At 28.9% G+C, this 22,786-nt stretch overlaps 2 protein-coding genes across 6 annotated transcripts in view; both read right to left on the bottom strand.

Moving 5' to 3' along the window:
- LOC136085795 (uncharacterized) overlaps positions 1–17,347 on the bottom strand; it is an 89,985-nt gene extending 72,638 nt beyond the window's left edge. For all 4 annotated transcript variants that reach the window (XR_010641183.1, XR_010641182.1, XM_065807262.1 and 1 more), the window contains exon 1: positions 15,734–17,347. Coding sequence is in view for 2 of the 4 variants with exons in the window: in XM_065807262.1 (XP_065663334.1) it covers positions 15,734–17,347 (1,614 nt within the window). In the remaining 2 variants the exon portion in view is untranslated. The remainder of the gene's footprint in view (positions 1–15,733) is intronic.
- LOC136085796 (uncharacterized) overlaps positions 15,734–22,786 on the bottom strand; it is a 66,887-nt gene continuing 59,834 nt past the window's right edge. Inside the window, exons 3-4 of one of the 2 annotated variants that reach the window (XM_065807266.1) lie at positions 18,235–18,441; positions 15,734–18,084 (exon numbers count right to left, since the gene is read on the bottom strand). In XM_065807266.1, coding sequence (XP_065663338.1) covers positions 17,447–18,084; positions 18,235–18,441 — 845 coding nt within the window. In that variant the 3' untranslated portion in view covers positions 15,734–17,446. The remainder of the gene's footprint in view (positions 18,085–18,234; positions 18,442–22,786) is intronic. The other variant, XM_065807265.1, reaches the window with a different exon arrangement.

The following is a 22,786-nucleotide window of genomic DNA, read 5'->3' as shown; positions in this document are numbered from 1 at the left end:
ATTAGCCTTAACCGGTGAGGCTAACTATTCTTTTGTTGCTTGAAATTTTTTGAAGAGCTCCAAGTGAAGTCCCATTAAAGCAGGATTTAAGTAGTTTGCTGCAGCACTCAATAAGTTTCCAGTGTGACAAAGAGCAAATCTTTTCTCAATGCAGCTTTTCAAGTTTTTTGCATTGAAGACACCGTTGCCATTTTTCCATCCGTCTCAATAAATTGATCAATTTTGTCATGGGTTAAATAAAGAGAATCGGCAACAGTGTTAATTGTTGGAATAGACTCAGCCGACCACGTTTCTGAAGCTTCTTTAAGTGGTGCCAAAATTTCTACTGCTCCCTCAATTGATTTCCACTGTGATGCACTGATGGTCTTTGAAGAAAAAATATCTTAATTTGCACATAAGCTGATAATTGCACTCTTTAGATGTAGGGCAGAAGCCATGCAATCCAGTTCACTATTCCATCTTGTGTCAACAGATTGGCGTAACTGTCTAAAATTGATTCCTTGATCGTCTGATTCAAGCAACTCAGCTGCAACTGTTGACTGGTGAGTTAAAGAAGCCAAATCTTTGCATGTTTGCAACGCATCATCCATTCCAGCAGTCATTTCAAATGAGTCTCGAACTGCACATTGCAAAATATGATTGCTGCACAAGTATTGGTCAAGGCGCTTTGACAACTTGACTGCAAGTTTCATTTTTCTTGCCTGGTCGTTCACGCAGTACATTGGCAAATCAGCAGGCAATTTTAGTTCTTCTAAGAAAGAATCCAGCTTTCCTTCAATTAAGATACCTGTGTCTCTGTCTGGCAACTGTTGGACATAGGGTGTCCAGTGATGTAGTCTCCAATTTTCGTCAATAGCATGAAAAGTCCAAGAGATGTAGCTGTCCTGAGCTCTAAGTCCAAAGGTCAGAAGTAAATGCAGCACTTTTTAGATTTGGCGTAATCTCTGTTAATATGCTCTTCATTCCAACTTGAACTTCTCTTGACCGAATTGAAAGCTTTCTTGAATATGTTGCTCTGTGATGAAGGCGAAGTTTAGGGTTTGCAATGTCAAACAATTTCTCGAAACCTCTTCTTTCGACTGCTGAAAAGGATGCCAGATCAGTGCAAAAGTAATCCAGCATTGCATAGTCAAACTGTTTTTGAATGGAGTCGTCTTTTTCATATTTGGACTTTGTTTCAAGCATTTCGACCATGTTTCGTTGTTGCTGCTTAGGAGGAGGAAGAAGAGAGTCGTCAGTTTTATCAGAATACTCAACGTTTTCTTGGCTGTGTTTTTTTTTGAGGTGACATTGAAGTCTGCTTGTGTTTCCATCTTTTGTTTTCAAAGACCTTTTGCACGCCTTGCATTCAGCACCGTCACTTGTTTTTTAAAAATATATTCAGATTTTGTTTTTTCTTGGTGACATATTTTGATTGTTGAAATGAGGCAAGAATATTTCTTTTCAATATGAACAATATGTGTCAAATTGAATTCCACTGGTAAACTAATGAAATTAAGTGGAAAGTGCACCATTTTATACAAAAAGTTTTTGTATTTAAAATCTAGTTAAAAATATTGAAAATCTAATTACAATTTTTTAATTAGATTTTTAAAAAAAAACTAATTAAAAAATCTAACTAAAAATCTAATTAAAAATTTAATTTGTTTTTGTCAAAAAAAATTAAATTTGTAATTAGATTTAATAAAATCACGGTGTCAAAATATTAATTAATTAAAAAAAACAAATTATTAAGCATTTTGTAAATTATAATAATTTTTAATTTGGAAAATAATATAATATTTCAGTCTCGTTCTACTTCTCGCTGGAATTTTCTATTTCTCGTTTCTCACGAGAAGTCCCATTTCTCACGAGAAACGAGAACGAGGCGAGATCTCGCTCATGGTTAATTAATATATGTAATTCTATAACGGGAAGCTTTTTTCATTTTGTGACAATTGAATGATTAACAATCTAAATTATGATTGTATATTAATGTGTTTATATGGCTTTTAATATTTATTTGAAAGGTTATTGTATTATAAACCAGCGTCTTTACTGCGTAGGTAGCAAGTTAAATTAGTTGCACTTTAATATACTAATATAGTATCTAAATTAAAAATTTTTTATATTTATCTGTGTTTAAGTAAAAAATTTAAAATTAGTTTTTTTTTTACTTTTTACTAAAACACATATTTCTTGAAAAATAATCATACTAATTTAACTATATAATCTTTACAACACAACTATTTCAATTAAACATCAAATAAAAACATAAAGTTATTAACTATTAACTAAAACCCAGTTTGTAAATGTAATACTAATAGTTCCGACAAAGTTCTCACCAAAACCGGCTAATCTAACCAAGTGCTAAATAAAAAGTATATTATTCGTATTAAGTTTTAATTAAAACTTGCTCATACTTAACTTCATAATTAAAGTAAAATTTAATAAATACTCAGGTTTTTATTCGGCTGATGGCCGAATAAAACCTGATTATTCCTACTAAGTTCCAATTAAAAACTGCTTATACTACTAAGTTCCATGCGAGTACTCGTCAGAAACTTATATGATTCCTGTTTTTATAAATGCCCACCACAAATATTTACAATATCTAAAGAGCGTTAACAATGCTTTTTTACGCATGCGCGTTTGACATTTTAACTCAAGCGAGTTAAAATAATGAACTTAGAAGTTTGTAGTTTATAATATGCATTTAAAAAATATACGCAAGTCCGTCGCACCACAGGGCTACTAGGGACTTGCTTGTCGTTCTCGTTGAAAATATATGTTATTTGTTGAAAATATATATTAACATATATTAGTAGTATTATGAAGCTGTACGGAAACTCGCGTAAGACTAAGAAAAGTCTTTTCATCGAGAACCTTTAAAATACAAAACAAACTAAAAATTTAAAGAGTAAATCTATAAAACACACATTAATTTTTGAGGTCTACTGTTCAGTAATATTTTACTATGTATAGTTGCTAATAATTTTTATTTCATTTATTTTTTTTTTAATCTATGTTTTGTTTCTTTTTTTTTATTTTTTTTTTTTTATAGCTTAAATTGTTCTTTTTACATTTTATTACATTAATTGTTTTTTTTACATGTTTTTTTTTTTTAATTTTTTTTTTAATAATTTACCTCGAGAATGCCGAGAAGGCCACTACAGATGAGGAGGCTACTTGTGGTTATCACCCTCTCTTAACTCTTTAACTCCGAAACACGAACCTTGACAAACAAGGCCGCTGCGCAGAGAAACAAGTTGAGCGCGGTACTACCAGGGACGTGGTGGGAATCGAACTCGGAACCTCTCGCTTATGAATTGAGCGCTCTACCACTTCACCACTACCGTATAGTTTTTAGTTTTTTCTTCAGGTCAAAAAGATTACCCGATTTAGTAAGTTCTATATTTTGAGGTATTATTTTGTTGTATAAATAGGGGCCACGTTATACAATTAAAATTCTCGAAAAATTTTTTTTAATGGGCAATGTAAAGTTTCCTGTTCCTCGTGTGATATATCTGTTGGTGTTGGTTTGAAAAAAGTTATTAGTAAAATGGTTTGGGAAAAGTCCGAGCTTATATTTGAGCATAAATAAAACATTTTGGTAGATGTTAATTTGATAGATATTTAAAGCATTCAAGTTTTTAAGTAAAAAATCAACATGAGTGAATTTATTTTTATTATAAATCAATCTTGATGCGTGTTTTTGGTGTGTATATAGAGAACTTAATTTATATTTATTTGTACTTCGCTGGCAATATTAGCATATGTTAGATAACTTTGTATAAAAGAAAAGTAGAGAATTTTCAGATTCTCCTGAGAAAGTATAGTTTTGACTTTGTAAAGTATGCCGATACTTTTTGATATTTTTGTATTTAATGTTTTTATATGGGCTTTCCAAGAAATCGTTTAGTCAATAATTATCCCAAGAAATTTAATTGTTTCAGTTCTTTCGATGTTTATTTTATCAATTTTTAGTAATGGTAGCATGCTTGGTATTTTGTTTTTTTGCTGGTTTGTATGACACAAGATGTATTTTTTTTTCTTGATTTAAAGATAATTTATTTACTTTAAACCAAATGTTTAGACTCTCAAGGTCATCGTTCACAGATTCAAAGAGATTTTCAATTGATGCTGATGAATAAAATAAATTTGTGTCATCAGCAAACATTATTGCATAAAGTGTTTTTAGTGATTGTGGAATATTGTTAATATAAATTAAGAATAAAAGAGGACCAAGAATGGAACCTTAGGGAACTCCGCATTTTATTTTCAGTAAATTAGAATATTTATTATCATTCGAAATAACACATTGTTGTCTATTGCACAGATAACTTTTAAAGCAATCTAGGCTAGTATTTTTTATTCCGTATTTTTCCATTCTATTTAGTAAGGTATCATGATTAATTGTGTTAAATGCTTTGGATTGGTCTATGAAAGTTCCTAATACAAATTGCTTTTTAAAGAATCACTTACGCTATTACCTAAATCTAAAATTGCATGTTCTTTTGAGTGCTGTGCTTGTAAGCCGAATTGTTTTTTATTTAAGAACTTGTTCTGAATTAGGTATTCATATAATCTATTGTAGATTATTCGCTCAAGTATTTTAAAAAAGGTTGTATTTTAAAAAAGATTGGTCTGTATTTGTTTATTAGAAATGTTTCACCGGTTTTAAAAATAAGTACAATTTAAGCTACTTTAAATTTATCTGGTACAAATCCAGTTATAATTAATGATTTAAATATTTCAAAAATATGTTTGCGTATCTCCGAAAAGACATTTACGACGATATTACTGCAAATGTCATTTATATGACTTGTTTGTTTTAATGCATTTTCGAGTTCATCAATTTTTTAAATAGTTCTTTAAATATTATTTCGTTGTTGACACTAGTTAGATAAGTTTCAAATGAGTTGTTTGAACAATTGACTTTTGAAGCTAGATTTGGGCCTATGTTGACAAAAAAACTATTGAATTTTTCTAAAATTGCATTATTATTGTTATGCTCTTTATTATCCATGACAATTTGAGCAGGTAAACTATTTATTTTGCAGGTTTGTAGCTCAATTATTTCTTTTAAGATATCCCAAGTTTTCTTAATATCACCATTTGTGTTTTTTATTTTATTTGAGTAATAGTTTTTCTTTGAATTTTTTTTAACTTTTTCAAATAAGTTTTTATACTGTTTGTAAACATTTAGGTTTGCCTCATTTCTATTTTTTAAGTATTTAATAAAAAGTCTTTTTTTTTTTTGAGGATTTTTTAATACCTTTGGTGACCCATGGACATGTTAAGTGTTTTTCTTTTATTAAATTTTACTTTAATTATGAAGTGCATATTATAGTTTTTTAGGAAAATTGAATTATAATATTTGATAATAAATTTCCGACCAGAAGTCCAACCGGAACAAGAATTATATTTATGTAATTTTTTACCTTCTAAATTGAAAGTGGAAACCTACACTTCAGCATAGTTTCTATATAACATACATTGTGTTCGTTAAGAAAATCGTTTCTTTTACAAAAGTTTTTTACCTATAGTTCTTGATTAACTTCAGAATAATGGTTCATTTTTAATTTAGACAGTCAGTGTCGGATGTCTTAAAAAAAAAAATTATAGTGCCGGCATTCCGGCTTAAAATGTAGTTATTCTGGCTGGAACCAAAATGACTAAAAAGTCAAAGGTTTTGGCCGGAAATCTGGCCAGATCGAAGTTCCAGTGCATCACAAATAATAACTAACAGTTTCTTATTTTATGAAACCGCTATTTTGTGACATTAGTTAAATAGATTAGTTTGCATTTTTGCATTAACAGATTAGTTCTTTGATATTTAAAAAATTTAATTTATATTTAGTTTTCTTGTATGAAATAATAAATTTAAAAAATACAGATTTTATTATATATAGACAATTACATCAAAAACTGTATATAGTTTTTGTTAAAACAATCTAAGTGAACTGAAAGTAAAAACTTTTACTAAAAATTTGTTAAAAGCTAAACGTGGCTTCACAGGAAATAAAAGGTGTAAAATCAAAAAAGAAAAATTTGAAAAATACGAATTTTGAGAAATTTAACATGGCTGAAAATGATGGTATAATTATTTTTTAATAGTTTCAATTTTTTAAGCTGCTGTTTTGCAATTTGCAGGTATGAATTAAAGTAGCTTCGTTAACAACGCCTGTAGCAACAGAAAAAAGCAGTATGAAAACTTTTGTTTAATTACTGTTTTGATATGTTTTCGTGTTCTGCAATAATAAATGACTTTGTTTAGAAGCTAACTATGTTCAGTTTTAAAAATAAAATCGTTCTACTTATTATAATTGCATCATTTCACGATCATTTGATTACTTACTTGTGACAAAACCATTAAACTAACACAAATTTTGTTGATACAATGTTTACTTGAAATATTGTTTTTAGGTTAATAAGTTAAATACGTATTAAGTAATTATGAGAATACTTCAAGATAACTTAACTCAAGATGACAAGATAACATAACTTAATAAGTGCTCAATAATTTAACTGTAACAAAACAAAAATAAATAAATAATAATAAAACAAAAACTCAATAACAACATAACTCATAACTCAAGGTAACAATACTTCAAAGAAAAGTAAAAATACAGATGCAGATGAAAACTATTCTCCTAAATTAAACTTGCATGAATTGATTTATTCCATGAAAAAATGGACTGATAATATTGTCAAGAAAGACTTTGGTGAATTGAGTAACAACAATTTTTTGAAAAAATGTTGCCATGGGCAAACTCAAAAGAGTTTGACATTGAGACCAGATGGTTTTATTTAGCCCTTCATTACTAAATGAAGGGCTAAATAAGATCATCTGGTCTCGATATCCTGAAAATGTTATTTAAAGGACATCGAAATGTTGTTCTTGTAATGAGAGTCAACTCAGCAGCTCTTCCTTTTAATAAAGGTTCATCTGGTATTTATAGTGTATTTAAACATTTAAATCTAGACTTTGAAAAAAATACGAAAATCAGTTCAGTAAAAAAATAACAAAAGTGGTTACAGAATATGATGAAAAAAAGGTAACAACAAAAAAAAAAAAAAAAAAAAAAAAAAAAAGGAGAAGAGAGTTGAGAGGAATTATAAAAGGTTGGATTGATAAAGATCAAGAACAGTTATGCAAAAATATCTACAAAAAGGAATATTTTAAAACTTTTTACTTATTTGCCTTATATCTAAAAAGGAAGATTTTAACATAATTTATGAACTCAATACACGATATTTCAACATTAAAAAATGCTTAGATCTCCAAATTTTCCCCAGTTGTTCAATATATTTATATGTAGCGAATAAATTAGAATCTTGATAATTGAATGAATATTTATCGATTGCTAAGTTTTTTTTGAACCGTACTTATTATAAATTAGTAAATTTTCAGTTTTTAAGGACTTAAAGAAATATCTTTGTTTTATAAAATGATCTTAGTTCATCCTCTACCTCATATATCAGAAAATAATATTGCAAAGTATCGAGTTGTTTTAATTAACCATTCTGGACTAATCGTATTTTGAAAAATTAAAGGAAATATGCATCTTTGTGCCCTAATGTATCCTGTGGTTAATGTATCACTTCCTCTTTCATGTTTTATAAATATATATATATATATATATATATATATATATATATATATATATATATATATATATATATATATATATATATATATATATATATATATATATATATATATATATATATATATATATATATATATATATAAATAGATCAAATTATATTAAAATAATTTAAATGAAAAAATGGAATTTAAATTTTCATGCTTTTCGGCAATCATCAACCATATTATTCCAATATAAAATAAAAGTTTAGCGTTGCAACGGCATCCAACGTCGTGTATACGTGATCCAATATTCGCTTTTCGCTGGAATCAAAGTAAGGTTGTAAAACTTTTCTCCTATAACCTTATCATTTATTTCCTAAAAATGTTATCCAATGGATTTTACATCTCCAATCTCCAATATAATTTAAATCTAAGTCCTTCTAATACTAATAAAAGAAAAGAAAATATTATATGGTTTAATTCTCCTTTCAGTAAAAATTTGGTAACAAAAATTGGACACCTTTTCTTAAACTTATTTGACTTTCTTTTTCCAACTAATCCCAGTCTTACGGAAAAGTCTTACATCGGTACTAATGGAAACGCATTCAAGCTCAGGTTCGCAAACTACCTTTCAGCGAGGTATTGGAATGATACAGAACTTTTGAAGGAAAAGACGCAGGTAACATGCCTAAAATTAAGTATATAATTGGCGTTTGCGGCACAAGACGAGTAAGACATATTCTTTTTTTGAGCATAACTTTATTTACAATAAAAATGGAAATAAATATTAAAAATATAGAAAAAATTATCACAAGCAAACTAGAAGAACAAAAAAAAAGTATACTAGCAGAAACGCAGAGATTACTCAAAGATCACGAAAAAAACTTTACTACAATAATAAGTTCGAACTTCAAAATAATAACAGCAAAGTTAGACAAAATGGACGCTGAAATAAACAATAACAAATTAAATATCAGAAGAGTTGAAAATGAAGTTGACGAAATAAAAGTCAGCTTAAATTTCCAAGAAAAAAAGCTAGGGATGAATTTATTCATATAAAAACAAAATATGATAATGAAATTTTGATTTTGAAAAAAAATCTATTGACTTAGAGAATTGCTCGAGACGTATATTTCTAAAGATTGTCATCAACATCTGTAAGTAACTTATTTTGTGATCATAAGTTAGGACACAATCTATGTTTTGAACAAGCAATACCTTTTTTTTTCTAAAAAGTTTGGTTGCGGTGGAACTCATATTGCGTTTGTAATAAATAAGAATAAAATTTAAAGAACTTTTGGATTACTAGCTGATTAATTCAGAGAGTACCAGCTTGATAGAAAACCTCATATACAGATGCAGTGCTGCTGTGCTTTAATGTAAATGCAATATAAAAATACTAAAATTTTAATTATTAAAGTCAGTTAGATATACTATTGACGGCGGAGATTATCAGCTGTATCAGCTCTAAGTTCAACTGGATTTAGAAATTCCCACAAAGGCCTAGTCTCCCATTCTTAAATCAGAAATTGCTCTTCGTGAATGTCTCTAACAACGTGCAACAAAGATAATATAGTTGATTAAACATTTTAGTTACAATCAAAGAGTGATAATACTTGGCTTAACTACACTTAAAAAGCGCAGAAGTCGTAGTGAACTAATACCGCAATACAAGATTGCTAATCGTTTTTAAAAATTTGATATTTTTATTTCACAAAAACAGACTTTCTCAATAAATTCAACAAACAAATTAAGAATAAATACTTACATGTTTATAACCCCAAGTAACTAAAAGTTTTTCATAACGTCAATACTTTTTTACAAACTGAGTTGCAAACTATTCGATTAAGTTAACGGAAGATGTTGTTGATGCATCTCTTTAAAACAAAACCTCTTTCAAACTGCTGATACAGCTATCTTAAAAGTTATTCCCAACGTAAACAAAGAAAAGCCTAATGTTGTTTTCATTATTAATATGATACATTTTATGTGTAAGTTTTATCGATTACTGTAACAAATAGAGTTTAAAAAATAAATAACATAAATTCTCCACTTAACTACCATTATTTAATCGCCATTTAAACAAAATTATTGATCTTATCTTTACTAATAAAAATCTAAATAACTTTTTTTGTAAAAAAAATTCTTCACATTTTTTATTAAATCAAAAAACTTTCTTGTAAAGAAAGTTCGTGGATTTAATAACCCATTTTAAATTAAAATCTTCGGACAAAATGGAATTTCATTCTTTGATTGAATATCTGGAGCGTGTTGGAACCCTGAGGATAAGGTTAACCCTGAAATTAAGGTGTTACGCTAAGAAGAAAAAAAGCAAAAAAAAAAAATGATTTTTCTTAGTTTTATAAACTATTGATCCCTTAAATTAAACTTTCTGTAAAAACTTTTACGCATTTTTTTTAACTGATAGCTTAATTTATCCTGAATTGAGCCCCACTATCATATAAAACTCGCTTGCAAACTGATCGCAACAAGCTTTTATCTTGATTTGGAAGTCATTATCGACTTGTTTTTCAATAGTAAATGTAATATAGTTGTCATTAGTACGCAGTACGCAGACGACACGACGCTGTCTGTTCGAAGCAAAAACTCAATTAAAGAAATCTTTAACATACTCGAGGACTTTGAGCAAGCCTCGGGATCAAACATAAACAAAAACAAAACTAAAGCGCTGGCCTTGGGCGGCTTTAACTATCTAGGATATGAAAATAACATAAAAACAGCTTTAATTTAAACAGCTGAGTCAAAAAAGCTTTAATATAAACTGGTCAAACCAGGCAGGATTAAAAATACTAGGAGTAACATTTCACACAGACCTTGCCTACACAGGCAGAATAAACTGGCACAACGCCACTGAAAAATTCCAAAAAAATATCCAAAATTTTAAATACCGAAGTCTTTCCTTAAAATGCAAAGGAATCTTTGTTAACACCCTTGCTCTGTCAAAGGTGTGGCATGTGGCTAACATCTTTCCTATTTCAAAACAAGACCTAAAAAAATAGATAAAGCAATCTCAACCTACCTGTGGCAGAGCATATACGCAGAACCCATTAAAAGAGACTTCCTAAATTTACCCGTTAATATGGGGGGTCTAGGCATTCTTGATGCGCAAAACCAGTGCTTTGCCATCAGAATGAAACACATACTTCAAATGAAAGAAGTTGACAACTGCCACCAAGGTTTTTATTTACAAAAATACTATTTAGCGTACTCTTTAACCAATCTAGCTAAAACTAAATATGCTCAATGGCTATTCGTTACTGGAAATAGCAATCCAAAATCTCTAAATCCACTCCCCTTTTATTATAAAGATGTAGTTGAAAAGATTAGAGGAAATGCTGAGATTTTCAACATTACTCAAAAAACAACAAAAAATATCTATACCCACATCTCCCGACAAAAAGAAAACAAGAGCATTAAACTAATTCAACTTAAATGGGAGGAAAAATTCCAAAAACCAATCCCATGGAAACAGATATGGGAAATGAATTTTGACTCGTATGCCCAGGGAACAAGCAAGAACACGCACTGGCGCATTCTTACTAACTCCCTGCCTACTTTAGAAAAATTAAACACTTGGAAAGTTAAACGTGGACAATTCCATGGAAACTCCAAATGCAAAAATTGTAACCGAGTGGAAGACACTCTTCACCCTTTCCCTCTTCTGCAGCAAGGCGAGGGCTGTGTGGAAAGTAATAAGAAACATTTATGAAAAACTCCTACCGTTGAAACCATTTAACTCGGTACACGCTCTCTTCCTGATAAACATAGAGGAACTACCATAAAAAAATTATACTGCAAAAATTATTACAATCCTAACACAAATTACCACTAATGAATTATTGAGATGTAGAAACTCCAAACTAAAAGAAAATCGTGATATTCCGGCCAAAACAATTGCTGAAAATATACTAAAAGAAATTAAATTCACCTGGAAAATTCAGTATAATAAATACTCTAGAGAAAATAAAAAAGAAAAGTTTCACAAAACGTACTCAGTAAACAGTGCAATAAGCAGCTGTAACAATCGAGACTTAACATTCACTATATAAATATAGTGAATTATAGGTCTCGATTAAAAACACCATATTAGGAAACATAAAACGGATTTCCAACCATAGTTGAATACGAGAACGAGCATGACCCTAGCCGTCCAGTGACGGTGAAGGTTGTGTGTATATATTTTAAGGTCGTGGGTTAATCGCCATGATGTATATATTATAAGCACGACAACACGCATGTCCCTAGTGACCCTGAGGTACGAAGAAAATGCCTTTATTTTTTAAATGCAAGGTTTAATAGCCAGCATAATATTTTATAAACACGATTTAATATTTATTTTAACTCTTCTTATTTTTCATATAAAGCTATCTTTCATATAAAGCTATCTTTCATATAAATCTTTCATATAAATCATATAATTCATATTTTCATATAAAGCTATAACAGTTAAGTATATTATAAACGAACAACTATTATAAAAAATGTAAATTGCAAATAACCCATTAAGAAGCTAAAGCTATAAATATCTTACACCAAAAATATGAGTTTGGTACGTCAGCACTATGAAACTCTATTTGATTTTAATTCTGAATAATAAAAATTACATAAACTTTTATAAAAATTTGAATCATTAACAATCTATATAATGTACAGTATTTGAGGAACATATCAAGAGATAATCCCCTCACATATGTAAACTACCCAGAACGTAAATCATGTTATAAAACCCCTCACTTGTAAATGTATACCATCACTATATTATATACGGTTTTTATTGAAGAAAAAAACTTGTAAATATATTACGGAAACCCCCCCCCCCCACCCCCTATTACTGTAAACAACCTCTCATGTAAATCCTTATTATGAAATAAATTTAAATATGCTGTTAAAAAAAAAAAAAAAAAAAAAAAAATATAGTTGTCATTTAAAAGTCATCAAGAGAGAATTGGTTTTACCTGTCCAAACTGCATTGGTAGAAATCACAAACCTTAATTAATATATAAAAGAAGCTAACACATTTTTGTTGCTTATTTGTATTTACTTATTGTCAAGATGTTAAGTAAACAAAATTTATCTTGACAAACTAAAACAAAAAAACTTTTGTATGGATTTCACCCAAATAAAAGTTACTGATCAAACTTTAACTTCTTTATCTTTATTTTAGCTGCTCTATCTAGGTCTAGTGCTAAGAAACTAGTAACTGTTAATAGAACTGAAAGTTGTCATGATAAACAAATTGATAATTCTTTTATTCTTATGAATTTTCTCTGTTAAAGAATTTGATTTAACAAACAGTCTGTCAGTTATGTTATTCTTCTTTTTTAATTGAAGATAAAAAAAGTTACAAAATGGGTTTTTCTCATTTAATCGACATGCTTTGCTCAACCTATGACTGTTCAACGTGTACTCCCATTTCACCAAATATTTTATCTAAAACTTAAACATAAAAAAGAAAGAAAGGAACTTTTGAAATAAATTTGCGTGCAATTTTGGGTTTTAAGAAATCGGTTGTGGATATAGTTCTATTAAATCTTTTTCTTTGTGCATGAACTTAAATGGTTTGACACAGAACGGGTTTTAAACAGATAGCCAAGATGTTATGACAGCTTACATAGAAGTTGCAAATGAAAGTATAAATCAAGCTGCTACTGAGATTTAAAATGATAAAGATGCTAATTAAACGTTAAAAATACGTGTTTCATTTGATGGTTCTTGAAATAAATATGGGCTTGCATTAAGGAAAGGGATTAATACTGCTTTATCCGGCGGTAGGTGCATAGATGGGCAAATATTTATTAGTTGTGTCCAAATATTGCAAAGGTCGTGAAATGTGGGAGAAAAGAAAACACTTGCATAAGTGTTATTTTTGGAAAGTAGGAAATAATTGTTTCATTAATCATAAAAAATCTTCTGGAGAAATAAAATTTATTAGTGGAGCAAATATTTTCAAAATGTCTGTACAAAGGAATAATTTGATTTATATGGAATATCATGGTGATGGATATACATCATCTTTTAGTGATGTTTTATCTGCGAATCCTTATCATGAGTTTTAATTGATAATGAAAAACTCTGACGTGTTGGTCACGTCCCAAAAAAAATGGGCACACGGTTACGTAATTTACTAATGAAATACAAAGGAAGAAAAACATCTATTTCTAACAAACGAAAGTTTACAGACTTAAAAGTTCAATTCAAAACTTATATAGAGTGGCTAATAGATAATATAAAGGAGATTTGTACCAAATGAAAAAAGCTGTTTATGCTATACTCTTTCATTTTACTAGCTTTCTCGATAATGAGCATCTACCCCAGTTTTGCCCTAAAAATACAACTGAAACATAGTGTATATACTGGAATACTAACAAGAAAAATATTAATTTACCTGTTTAAATTTCACCATCGATTAAAACTTTGATTCTTTCTAATGTTCAAGATCTACAAGTTGATGAATTGCTTAAAAAATGCCTGCATGGTGAAACTCAGAATGGAAATGAAGCATTTAAATCTGTAAAATGGTTTTTTTTCCAAAAGATTTTTTATTTTACGGAAAAAAAGTACTTAAAATAGGTGTTCATTTGGCAGTGATCCATTATAATGATGGTGTAAATGGTGTAAAGTAAATGGTGTAAATGGTGATCAAGCCAATGTACTAAAGTATATTGGCTTGATCGGTTAAATAACTTATGAATAATCAGTTTATATTGCGCGTATTAAACAAATGAATTTAAAATTGAATAATAAAGCAAAAAAAGAAGAAAATGTTTATGATCAAATAAAATGATAACCTATGATGCTGAAAAGAAAAAGAAATTTTTTTTGATGTAACTGGTAGATTTTAGTAGTTTTAAAACTTCAAAATCATTTCTTGGTTTTTGTTTCTTGCCTTTTTTTGAATAATTTTTTTGAATTTGCTTGCATTTTGCAAAAAAATTGGAAACACGATAAGTGGAGTAAAGTTAAAGTTTAAAAGCAGAAATTTTCAGGAAATATTTATTTACTATTGATGCTGCAGTTGAACCGTGGGTTTTTCTTAAATTTATGTAAATAAAAAATTTAAATTTTAAAGGGTTTCTATTTTGTTTCCTTCTTATACTTCCTGAAGTTGGGTATTCTTAAAAAAAAAAAAAAAAGATGCAATGGAAAGCTAAAAGGTTTCTTGAAAAAAACAAAGTAAAGTAGATCATTCGTTCTTTTGCAAGAAACCAATGCCAATCTCAAAGAGATCTTGCCAAATTGTTTAAATCCAGTTGTTTCCTTCTCAAAAAAGCACTTGAAATCAAGGTTTTGTAGGCTTACGCCAACAAAAAAACTTCGAAGCAATCAATCGATGGAGAATTAAAACCAATTCGCCGTGAAAAGAAGTTTTTTAAATTATTTAACCGAGAAAACTTATGCATTTGGTATAAGACTAAAAAGTTTGCTTCGAAGGTCCTCGTGTGGCAATCAACTTGCTCTTGTGACCAAAAGATTGCTCAATTTGCTACTCGAAAGACTTTAACTTTCAATTTGTATATAACTAAATGTCTTCAGTAGCGTCTTTTTTCATTAACAAACTCAGCAACAATCAATTACATCAAGATGACAATGGAGTGGGTACAACCGAAATGACATCGAAATTGTCGCAAGAGATGCGAACCCTTTAAACTGCCCAGAGCAGCGAGATATCGAGAGTTACTGGATAATTGTAAAAATGTCTTGTTAAAAAGCAACAAATCAACAAAAGATGACAAAATATTTCAGCAATGGATAGCAGCATCAAAAAAGGTCATTGAAAGCAAGATCCAAACCATAACGGCACCTTTCCCCGAAAAAATTCAATTACTTTCTAAATGATCTCTAAAATCTGTACAAGCTGAATAAAATCTTCGAATGATACAATCAGTCTCGTTATGAAAAAATTTGAAATTAGCTTGTTTTTGGTATTTCTTATATATCCGGCCAGAGAGTACTGAGCCCAACCAATATAGGTATCAAAAATATAATTTTAAAATACAATATTTGAGGGGAACCCTTTCCTTAAAGGAGAACTCATAACTTATAAATATTAGGTAAATATTACTTAAAATGTTACACTAACTTAAAGTCAAGCTTAAAAAAAAGTTAAAAACTAAAAAGATATTAATAAATGCATACCTGGTCGATTACAAATTGACAAGCATTTATGTATCCTTGGTTGTCACATTTTTCAGACATTATTTTTAAATTATGCAAAGATGTTTTAGAGTATTCGCTTTCAAATATGTCCAGAGATTTAAACGCTTTTAATTCTTCATCACATCTTAAACGCAAGTTTTGAACCAATGCCTCGCTTAATCTACTTACTTTTATCAATGGTTCAACATCTTTAAAAATATGAAGCTCTTTAAATTTATCAATATGAGAAACATAGTACTCTAGCTCATCACTCGAGAGTTTGCTTTGATTGTCTAGACATCTGTTAAATCTTTCTTTTGTATCTTCGTAACGTCTCTCAATATGAGTGTTTACAAAATCAATAGACTCCTTCAAAGTTTGTTTTACCTCATTTAACTTTAAAGTATCACTCAAAAATATAAGTTCACTAATTTTATATTTTATCAGATAATAATTGTTGGTCTTAGCGGCGCATATTATCGCAGACTTATTGTATTCGGCTTGCATGTACACCGCACTTTTTGATCGTTCGGCCATTGTGTACCTAAACACTCGTTTAGGATCGTCAATGCAAGGTGTAGTGATAATCTTATTTAAAACATCTAACGGATCATGGTTAATAAGATCTAATGATTTTCCATTTTTTTTAGTTTTTTTTAGCATATCTTTTAAAATAGCTTTGAATGTTTCGTCGTTAGGCTCAGACATACTTTTTTCAATGCTTATATAAATGTTGAGAAGGCTTGTGTGAATGTCAATTTCTCGATACTTAGTAAACAAATAAGAAAATGTAGACAAATATTCTTCAATATTTATTACCATATCCTGAATCATTCGTGTCATCTCGCGAATACCTTCACCTCGACCGCCTTGGTTTTCATAATTCATTAAAATGACTGGTCGAACGCTTTTGCAGCATCTTATTCCTTCAACAATACTAACACTATTGGCTATATCCACTTCAGGACCAGCAGTATCACCAAAACCGGGTGAATCACATAATATTATAAACTCATCCGTAAATGCGCCCAAATCTTTTAAATTGATTTGAATTGGATTTATGTACCTAGTTTCCGATTCAGCGCGACAACTTATAACAAACTTAGATAAAGCATCAGGAAATGGTTCTGCTGCTGTAATATGATTAAGAAACTTGCCAGGTTTAATTTCTACTTTTTGTTCAACCATTTTAGAACCGGATAAAAAATGAATAGTGGCTGTTTTACCAGATCCCGTCATTCCTAATAAAAGTATTATGTCCTGATTTTCAATCAAATTATAATTTTCATTAGCTTTTTCTAATAGAAGGGTTATTTCTGTGATGTCCAAAGGCTGGATTTTTTTAAACAATGATTCAAAACCTTGGAGTGCTGAATTAAATTGACCCTTTTTAGTTAGATTTATGGCTGTTTTAAAGTTTTCTTTCGTTTCATGGTTAAAGTTGAGTCCCTCAATAGCAAATCTCTCATTTAAAGAAAATATGTGAACGTCAAAATCTATTGGTTCTTCTTCTTTCTTTAATAGATGGGTAATATTGTTGTCAGGTAAATCTTTTAAACGAATTAAATAAATTAAATTTAATATAGACTTCTCGAGACAATTGGGCATTAACATTATTCTTTCTTTTTGTTTTTTTAATTTGTTAATAATTTCGTCAGAAAATTCTTCTTGACGCTGTTTAGAGTTTATGGAGATATCTGTGCCGGAATATATTCAGCAATCTTTTTTAAAAAGATCTCGATCATGAGGCATGTCACGTATTAGGTTTTTTAACCTTTCAAGTATTTCTATTGGAATATCGTCTTCAAAGTTTTTTACAACTTCTAAACAGGACAATGTTACTTTGTTTAGCAAAGACAGTTTAAGCTCTTCATTAATTTGGACCGGTTTCCAAAGCTTTTCTAAAAATGTTCTAATGTTTTTAACATCTTCAATATTCGTTAAGCTAAGTGAATTGTTTATCATATCATATATACTTTGGCCTTCAATGCAAAACTCATAACTCTTTACAATATTTAATAAAATTTCATTAATTTGCTCTTGTATATGCATGTGAAGGTTATTAGGCACATTCATTACTCGAAGTTGATTCCCAATAAAATTTTTAAAACTAACCTGGATATTTGAATCTTGATTGTTTTTAAATTTGGTGTTGCTTGGTAAAAGCTCCTCAACAGATGACTTTAACTTTTTAAATATTTTAGGTGGAATATCATCTTTAAGTTTATACAATCCTTTTATTCCTTCCTCAAGTATTGCATTTAACAAATCACCATTTGTATCATTAAATTCTGACAACTCGATGACTGATTTTAAAGATTCGCTGAATGTCTTCTCTTCATTACGATTAGCTATACCAAAAAATAATTTAAAACTTAAAATGCATGCGCACATACGCCTACACACATACTTACACCTGCCTATAAGTAATTGTGTATTGTAAGCATAAACAAATATGTTAAATTAAATCTAAAAAGTATAAGAATAGTATATGAACTTACAACAACTATTGCTTTCTAGCAGCTCTTTGATTGATAACTCTAAACTCTTATAAACTCTTGGTGCGATATCATCCCTCATTTCATATAACGCGTTAATTCCATTTTCGTGTATTGAATTAAGTAGTTTATCATTATCATCAACAAATTTATTTGAAACAAAAATTGATTTTAAAGAATTGCGAAAATCATGATTAGCGTTAGCCGTACCTAAATATAATTCAAAACATTGTAAATACTAATTTTAAAAAACTATATTCATTTTTTGAAAGATTGTAAAGAAAACTAAAAAATAATTTCAAATTGAATTATGTAAACTTATTACAAAATAATGCTGTTTTTTGATATAATATAACGTCAAAAAAAAGTATAAAGCTGCACAGTGGTTTATATAATGAACATTAGTAAAATATTCAATATTTTGAGATTAAAAATTAACTTTTGTATACTTAAATAGCAAGCAGATTTAAGTTAAAAAAAGTTAAAATTTTCATCTATTTAAAAAGTTACGGCAACTCAAAGTTTAACAATTTGGAAGAAAAAAAACACAACAGAATTTTTGATTATACTCGTAAAAAAGTGATGAAAAAAAATATAATAATGATCTAAAACTTGGAAAATTATTTTTAATTATTTTTAATTGAAATCTTATTATTTAATAGTAAGAGATAAAGTGTCTACATAAAAACACATTTTTCTGACAAATAATAACAATAACAAAAGTATTTCAAAAAGAAAATTGGATAAATTAAATAATTTTCAAGAAAGTGATGTAAAAACAGTGAGTTTTTGGGCATGATTTCGCTGAACATTTAAGTCTTGCAAAAACCACTAATGGCACCATACTATAAATCTTATACGATTTCTAAACTAAAAAATAAAAGCTTCTATTTGCTGAAATGGATAAGGTGGCCCCATTAACAGTTTTTGAAAAATATAAGTTTTAAAGTTGCCATCTTGAGGTAAAGTTTTAGAGTTTGGGTTTGAAAAATTAAGAAAAACACGTGTTACAAGAACAATTCATTTACAAACTAAAAGATTGTTTGAAATATAGTCAGTTGATGAACTTCTGCGCTTCTATAAGCGTTTAGAATGCCCTCTATTACAACAGTTTTTCTGCAACTAATGGGTCAGACCACTGCCAAAGTCTTTTGAAGCAATCTTTTATTTTGACCAGTTAATTAATTTTTCTTAATAGTTTTTCCCTGAAGTATTTGAGACGCTTACTTTTAGCTTTCGTTTTATCTTCACTCCAAGATTTTAAACCTTTGGAATCATTATTTCTAACAACTCCCGCCTAGGAGCAAGAATTTTATGCAGCGTTAAAATTATACTTACCCAAAAAAATTCTTGTAGAGGCAAGATGTTTAGCTCCTGAAACATTTTTTTGTATAGCTCAATATTAATTTTTTTTCCTGCTGACATTGCTCTCAGAATTGTAGAAAGAAGCAAGCCATACTTTTCAACTAGTTTGCGATCTGTTTGCCTTGATATGTGATCTGTAATTACCTTTTGCAGTGCATTGTTGTGCACTAGTTTTTGGGCAACATTTCCAGTTGTTGTATTCTCCCCTTGTCGAGTGGATTATTTAAAATCCCATATTATTCCTGTTTTAACTCGGATAATTTCTTTGCTTTTTTTCTTTCAGCAATCTTGTTGTTATTTTTTTTCTTAGATTCTTTCCAAGTTAAGACACCTGCCGCCATGTGGAAAACTACCTTCATAAAATGATCAAAACTCCTGAGTAAACCATGTAATACCTGAATAGACCTAACAATTGAACATGCAATTGGACTTGTAATTTGACCGTGTCAAATGTCGTATTTCTTTTTTTTTCAAATTGATCCCTTCCTCTTTTATTTAGTCAAGAAATATTTGTTACATGGAATTAAGATCCTTGTAAATGATCAAACCATCTTAAACTCTTTGGATAACTTCACATTGTTCATTTGAAAGATCACAAAGATCACAATACGAACCTTCAAGACCTTGATAAGTATTTGAAGCCTCTCTGCCCAAATTATGAGCGACAATGTTTACTTTAACATGGTATTATTTTTCATTTTATGTAACAATAATTTCATCATCTCTATACCGTGGATGTCTTTATTAAATAAAGAAAGAGATTGGGTATTTTCATTTGACTTTTTCCCCCTTTGAATCATGAGTGACCTTTGAGTACACTATGAGTTAGTGTGATGTTGTTTGCAGAATGTAATACTTTCATAATCTATTTTTTATAGTGTTTACATTGCACTATAATTTATCGTGGTTGAGTATTTATTAGTTATTGTAGGTTTTTTTAAAAAAATTCAATGAATAAGGCTTGAAAATTTAGCTTAAAAACATGATCTATCAACTTATGTAATGATTCTAAAATAATTTTACAGCAGGATTTTTATAGTGTCTTTTTTGGCGTCCTCTAGTTAATAAATAATTCTTTTAATTCTTGAAGCGTAAAAAAATATATAATAGATAAGTCTTATCTATCTGACGTAAAAACATGAATTTATATAAGAACCCTGAAATATTTTTTAGTTGCATGCTTTAAAGTGCTCTTTCAGTGTCCTTGAGTTATAATGCAGTCAAGGTGATGAACATGGGCGTATTTTTGATGGATTAAACATAACTCTAAAACATGAATTTTGACCATGTGCACCTATCTGAAAATAAGTTGTTACTGAATATTTTAGGGTTTTTACAGTTTGTTATTTTGGCGTTCTAGAGTTGTGGTATGCCCTTAGGAGTAATTTTTAATGATTGATCTTAAAAAAAATAAGCTAAAAACTTATCATTTTATTTCCATAAATAACAGGTAAAAAATCATTTCTTATAAAAGAAAGGTGGATGAGGTAGGAGGACTTGCGTATGTCGTTATTTTCATTATTGCGGAAACATATGTAGTTTTGCATTAAAATTTTACTAATTCTTCATTGACTTGACCATTAAAAAATTTTGGTAAACATTTAGTAGATAATAATATCCATAAGAACTAAAAATTTGTAAAATTGAGTAATTTTGTAAAGAAAGGAAAACTCCACTTAATAAGGGCATGAAAAGTATTTTGAACTTTTTTACCCTAAAAATTTAAAAGCCAAAATATAAATCAATAACATTAAGCAACAAAAATCAATTACCAATATAATAATTTTTTCTTTTTGTTATAATTATTTTTAGGCATATTTAAATTACAACAATTTCAGATGTGGTGATCTCAAGAGGGCATTTTTTCAATGTAGTGTACTCAAGAGAGCATCATTTTGTGACCTCAAAACTCTTCAATTAGTCATCAAATAATTGAAATAATACTTTGTGTGTTATGGCTTTAAAAGTTTTTTTGAATAATAAATTGAAATTTGTAAGCTATTATAGACATTGAAAAAATAATAAATTAAAAATTCTGTTTAAAAATAAGATTGAAATCAATTTCAGCTTTTATTTTAAAGTTACAAAGATACGGATTTCTTATCAGAGATATAACTTTCAGAATTCTAATTTTGAAAAAAAGTTTTTTTTTTTTAAAATTTCTACTGAACTCCAAAAAAATTATTTTGACGAATAAAAAGCAATAAAATGAAAGTATGTGACATAACAGATGGTAAGAATGGATTTAAAAAAACATTCTTATTTATCTAAAGCTATTGTTACTTTAAATAGTTGCACAAGCCACACTATTTTGAATGTTAAGAAATGTGTTAGATCAACAAACTTTTTTTGGACTTCTGTAGGCCTTTGTGGTAGGATATTCAAATTTTTGTTAGACTTGAAGCAAAAAATCCTGAAGGTAAAGCATACAAAATATTTTATGGGGTCCGGATACATAATAATGTACAGTATTTTTTTGAAGTTTATAATATGCAATAAACTTGATATATGGCTTTTAATTGTATTTAAAATTTGTTCAAGAAGATATTTTAAATAAAAGGGGTTTGTCATCTATTAGAATTTAGTATTTGATGCAATAAGTTTAGCAAAAATTAGTTTCATTTGAGTTAAAATTCACTAACTACTGTAAGCATCAACCCGAATAGTAAAGCATACCTGGCGTATTTTCAAGTGGAACAAAAATGTGAAACTCTAATTTAGTTTATGACAGATATACAAACCGATGTGTGGCGCTCATGCGAGTTACATGACGCGGTTCACATAATGTTACCACCTAACGTGTATAATCTTTCATTAAATATGTGGGAAAAAAAAATGTAGCATTGATAAAGACCATGCATATTAGACAAATGATGTTGCTGCATTATAACCATATTAGAAATTCCAAATTGTGATTCGATTAAAAAAACATCACGCAGATTACAACTTTATCAGTAATTAATTGTTTTTGTTTGTTTGAGTGGATTTGTTGGAGATGTTTTTAAGCTTTGTTATCCAACATACATTTTAACTTAAGCTTGCATATATTAAAGTTTTATTTAATGAAGAAAAAAAAAACATTTTAATAACTTTCGTTTATGGCAAGAAAACTTAAATAAAAAAGACTGACAACGTAAGCAAACTTTCATTGCTTTTTGTTTTTGTTTTTCAATTATAATTAAATTTTATG

Source organism: Hydra vulgaris, chromosome 10 (assembly GCF_038396675.1).
Source record: "Hydra vulgaris chromosome 10, alternate assembly HydraT2T_AEP".
Classification (NCBI taxonomy): Eukaryota; Metazoa; Cnidaria; class Hydrozoa; order Anthoathecata; family Hydridae; genus Hydra; species Hydra vulgaris.
Note: the sequence above shows the minus strand (reverse complement) of the source record. Positions and strands in the feature narration are given on the sequence as shown.